The following is a 5,276-nucleotide window of genomic DNA, read 5'->3' as shown; positions in this document are numbered from 1 at the left end:
TTTAAAATATCTTTATTGGCGAAATAAAATGTTGAAAAAATATTTTGATTTCCAGACTTTTATTGGTGTCTGAAATCTCAGAACGAGGGCCGAAGGCACAGCTCTGACCTGGAGAGTCAAGGTGCAGAACGGGGTGGGATTCAGGAAGCCCCCAGTCCCTAGCACTTTAACTGAACCAGCCAAGTGACGGGGCATCACTGAGCAATGAGAGTATTACCAACAAATAAAAATCTTTATTGAGTACAAAATTAAAAGGGACGGAGAGTCCTCCTGAACCCAAGAGATTGGTGGCCCAAGTCCAGAGTGGGTCCTCAGGGCCGGTCTGGGTAGCCCTGGAAGAAGTCATTGCACATGATGGAAACGAGAGCCAAGAACACGGCATACTCCTGGAAGTCCACCTGCTGGTCGCTGTTCTCATCCAGGTTGCCCATCAGCTTCTTCAGCCCCTCCTCATCCACCTTCTCCTGAAAGCAGGAAGGACTGGGGTCATGGCCAGGCTGGCTCCTGCCCCACTCTGCACCAAAGCCACAGCCAGAACCATGCCCCCAAGCCAGGGCTCAGCGCTCCCTCCACTGGCTGCCAGGGACGTGGTGGGCAGGGAGACCCCGCAAGCTACAACACGCGTCCAGTGAGCAAGACAGCTGGACACTCTTGGTGAAGGTCTCCCGCATACCCTCCTGGGGGCAGGGCGATGCTGGACACGCCTCTAAGTGCCCACCGGCTCTAACCCCCACTGTGGCCCAACCAGGTGGATATCATGACCCCATTTTGCTGATGAGGACACAGGCTTGCTGCTCCCCCAAATCAGCATGGGATTCAGAAAAGCAAATGCTCTTTATACAACCAAAATGATTTGGAAATTGTAGGAAGGAAATAAGGGACGGACAGAGGGAGAGTGGGAGGGAGGACGGAAGGACAGACCTGCCTAATATGGTCAAAGCCTGGGACCTGACTTTACCATTAGTCAGTACAAGGGTAGCAAGGGGCAAATTGAGAAATGACTGCATTTCTCTGCAAAATGTCCCAGAGTGCATGTCTTTGCTGCGTTATCCTGTCTACATGCCCTCTTGGTTTGGCACGTAAATATGGAAAATAAGAGGAGGGGAAAGTACACAGGCTAGCTGTGTGATCTTGGGCCAGTCACTTTCCCTCTCTGGGCTTTGAGTTGCTCAATTCTCCAGTGAAGAGAATTGACAGATGGACTCTGAGGGCCCCAACAGCACACAGTTCTCAAGAATGGTGCAGGGGACAGCCATAAACAGAATGCTCACACACGGGCCTTGTTCCCACTCCAGTGAAAGCAAGAAGCCAAAGTCGTGGTGGGAACCCTTGACCCCACCCTGGCCTCTGCACCAGCAGGACCACGTGAGTGAAGAGGCAGACACTTACCCTGCACCCCGCCCGGCGCCCCCACGACCCCGCCCACCCCCCCAGGCTGCCCCACTCACCCCTACAAAGCTGGGCAGCTCCTTCTGCAGAAGCTCCTTCATCTCCCCTTTACTCAGCTTGAACTTGTCGCCCTCTTGGCCAGAGTACTTGTGGAAGGTAGTGACCATCACCTCCAGCGCCTGCTCCAGGGGACTGGACATCTTGGACCTGGGGCCGGAGAAGTGGCAATGATGTTGACGTCACCGAGTCACCTGGGGCCACAGCCCAGCCAGCAGGACCCACTTCTGCCCTGGGCCGCCCCCCACTTCACCAAGCCCCTCTGTAAGGGGGGGCCCCATGTCGCCCTCACAGTGTGGCTCCCGTGGGCAAGGGTCGTGCCTACACCTGGCATGAGGGCAGATGCTGAACCTTCCCGTGTCCCCCAAGGGCACAGTCACACTAGGAACACACCTCTGAGGGCAGGGCTCCCCCTCTTGAGTGTCTTGGGAAGGGAACTAACAGGGCGACCAGAGCCGTGCCAAGCTCCGGGAGCACAGGTGTGCACAGGGCTGGCCGGTGGCTCCCTGCACCACAGGGCAATAGCCATGGCTCCCGGGACTCTGAGGCTCCCCCCAGGGGTCTCTTGTGCCTCGGGCCAGGGCTGCCGACTGCCTGGGAGCCTCTTTGGCAGGGATGTCGCCTCCCTCGGGCTAGGGGCTCTCGGAGACGAGGATGTGTCTCCTTGATCACCGGAGACCCTCAGTCCTGGAGCGCTGTGTGTGCTGGCAAGACACGGGCAGGGGGCAGGGCAGGGGCCACCGAATACCCCCACCACGAAGGACTTTGCTGGGATTAGAACTAAAGAAACTAAACATTTCGTGCCTTGGGGTCCAGGTAGAATCTGGGGTCACAAGGATGGACCTCAGAGGGCATTTTCCATTGGCCGCTGAGAACGCTGAGGTCAGCCTGCAGAGTCGGGCAGGTCCCAGAGCAAGGCCAGAGGAGCTATCTTGGAGGCAGGGAAAGCCCTGGGCCCCGCCCGCCAGCCTGCCCTCACCTAGGCAGAGCTATGCCACTATTCCAGGCCATGACCCGGGTGGGGCCATGTGTTGGGGACCCTTGCTCCTTGTTCCTCAGCCTTACTAAGGATTAGCCAGGACTTTGCAAAAACAAAACCAACTCAGAATTCTCTTAAAGTTCCCCTCACACACATATCTAGACCCCCCAAAGAAGGACTCCTACAGAATAACATGCCCGGACCAAGAGACCCGAGGGAAGGCCTTGGGTAACCCCCAAACTGAGACCTCACAGAAGAACCTGGAGAAAGATCCCTCAATCTGAGAGGGTCAGAGGGTCCCCCCAAGTGGCTCAAGGCCAATCCCACCGAGGAAATTGGACAGAAAACTATGGAAACAAGGGTCGAGTCGGAGATGCACTCACCGGATGGGGTGGCAGAGAGACCCAGGAGGGAACAGAGTGGCCAGGCACTCAGGAAGGGGATTTATATGTCAGCCCCACAGCCCAGACTTGGCGCTTTCAGGAAACAGAACCTGTTCTGGCCTGACGGCCCCACAGCCTGGCCTCCTGCCACCCCACTCACCCTGGGCTCCCCCCTTCCTCCAGAGATGGCTGGGTCCTCCACCAGCTGGAGGAGCCCCCCCCCCCAGCTAAGGGCAGCCCCTGAGCCCACCCAGGGCAGGGCAGCTAGAGGGAGATGTCATGGGAAAGGGGCAACATGGGCCAGGGGTCAGGGGCTGCTAGGCCTGGTTCCCATGATCTGCCCGTGAGTCACAGCTCGCTCAGACGCCTTGGTGACCCAGAGTAGGCGGGAAATTCGCAGCCCCAAGGTCATGTGCATGCATGTGTGTGCATGTTTATGTGTGTGTGTGTTTGAGCATGTGTGAGAGAGAAGCCGACCAGAGCTGCCCTTAGAAAGCTGGGGGCCAGAGAAGGCAGCTGGGGGGCATCAAGAGGAGGAAGTCAATGCTGACTTCAAGAAGTGGAAAAAATAAATTTTTGGTTTTTTGTTTGGTACTGAGGATTGAACCCAGGTGCACTTAACCGCTGAGCCACATCCCCAGACCTTTCCATTTTGAGACAGGGTCTTGCTACATTGCTTAGGGCCTCACTGAATTGCTGAGGCTGGCTTTGAACTTGCAATCCTCCTGCCTCAGCCTCCTGAGTGACTGGGATTGCAGGCGTGAGCCACCGCACCCCACCTAAAATTACTTCTAATGTAACTTTAAGGTAACAAAGTGATTGGTGCAATTAAAAATACCTCACAGTGAGAAATGGGGATTGCTGTGCATGCAGCCTCAGTTAAAGTGGAGCAAACATCGGTGTGGAGCACAAGAGAGCCCCCGGGAGGGGTCCAGGGCAGAACAGGAAAATCCTGGGCTCCTCTTCTCCAGCTTGGAAGGTGGGGAGTGGGTGGGGAAGACACCCCTACCGGAAGCTGGAAAGAGGCAGTTGGGCAGTTTCCCCAGCCAGGAGGCCAGGCCTGAAGCAGAGGCCCAGCCACAGCCTCCCTCACCACCCCCAACTCCCCGCCTGCCCTCTCCAAACCCAGAGAAGGGTGAGCACTGTGGCCCTCAAGCCAGCCCAGGGGAGAGGTTTTTAGGGAAGATTCAGCTTCACCACCACCCCTCCCAGGGCACCCACCTCCCGCACTCTGTGTACCCTAAACCCCGTTGGGCACCGCCCTTCCTGTGGGCCTAGCTCCCCTCCCCACTCCAGATGTCAAACAGATTTCCCCTCCCCCAACCCCCCAACACCCCCCCTTGGTGACTCACCCGTGGTTCCAGACCCAGATGCCCAGGCAGTGACTCAGCGGCACGCCCTACTCCCCCAGCACCAGGGCAGCAGCAGCCAGAAAACCCGGGGCCAAAGTACTGGCATGGAGACCTCCACTGAAGGACCCAGGTCTAGACATGGATGATGGCACCACACAGCCTGAGCAGACCAAGAGCAGAGAGGTCAGACCCTGAGCCGGCTGGTCCTTCCTGGGGGCCACTGTGAGACTTAGGGGCCAAGGGGAGCAGGAGATGAAGTGGGTTAGGGTGAGGGCAAATGGGACGTGGTGCACAGCCATTGTTCCATTTCACGGGGGCTTCAGAGGGTCCCTCCCTACTCAGACTGCACCGGCTGTTCCGTAAGGCCAGCAGCGAGGTGCTCCACACTCCGGTTCCCCCTGCTTTCCCACCTCCCTGATGATGCCCGACTGCCTTGCTCACTGAGCATGTACAGGGCTGGACACAGCTGCTGTGACCCAGACCCTTGGCTGATGACATCGCTTGGCTCAGAATGTGCCCACACACACACCCACATTAGTCTCCTCTGCCAAGATCCCTTCTCCCCTTCACAGAGCCTCCCCAGGCCCAGCCAGGTTCGGTTTCCACCTGTTCTGTCCCACACAGAGCCTTCCCGAGCACTCACTCCCAGCTACACTGAGTCTTTTGTGTACCTGTTTTCTTTTGCCCTCACCTGCTCATGGTGAGCTCACCAAGCAGGGACTGGGCCTGATTCATTTCTGCATGAGCAAAGGGTCTCACCCACACCAGGTGCTGAGCAGTGTTTACGACCGCTGAATGGCAATGAGGGTCACTGGGGGTGGCATCGAGGAGCCAGGAGGTCAGGGAGTTGTTCTCGACACCTGAGGTCACACCACTGATGACACTAGCAAATAACAACGTCTCCTCTGGGTCCCAGGAGTGGAACTGAGGCATCGGGCTGGAAAACAGAGCTTCAGAGAGCTACAGATCCCCAAGGAGTGACCACAGGAAACGTCCCATCACGGGGACCAGCTAAGGAGCAGAGCAAACTCCCTGGTGGGGAGGGATGGAGACAGGAGGCCGACAAAGAGAGACAAAAAAGAGGCAGTCATGGAAAAAGAGAGAAAGAGAGAGAGG

General features: G+C 57.3%; 1 protein-coding gene across 1 annotated transcript; it reads right to left on the bottom strand.

Moving 5' to 3' along the window:
- Positions 1–297: 297 nt before the first annotated feature.
- On the bottom strand, positions 298–4,348 carry S100a2 (S100 calcium binding protein A2). Its single transcript, XM_026412993.2, has 3 exons — positions 4,161–4,348; positions 1,449–1,596; positions 298–464 (listed from the first exon to the last, which is right to left on the bottom strand). Exons 2-3 carry the CDS (start codon positions 1,587–1,589, stop codon positions 312–314), a joined length of 294 nt encoding a protein of 97 aa, XP_026268778.1. The 5' UTR covers positions 1,590–1,596; positions 4,161–4,348; the 3' UTR covers positions 298–311.
- Between the last annotated feature and the right edge of the window lie 928 nt (positions 4,349–5,276).

The sequence above is a fragment of the Urocitellus parryii genome, chromosome 11, assembly GCF_045843805.1.
Source record: "Urocitellus parryii isolate mUroPar1 chromosome 11, mUroPar1.hap1, whole genome shotgun sequence".
NCBI lineage: Eukaryota > Metazoa > Chordata > Mammalia > Rodentia > Sciuridae > Urocitellus > Urocitellus parryii.
Note: the sequence above shows the minus strand (reverse complement) of the source record. Positions and strands in the feature narration are given on the sequence as shown.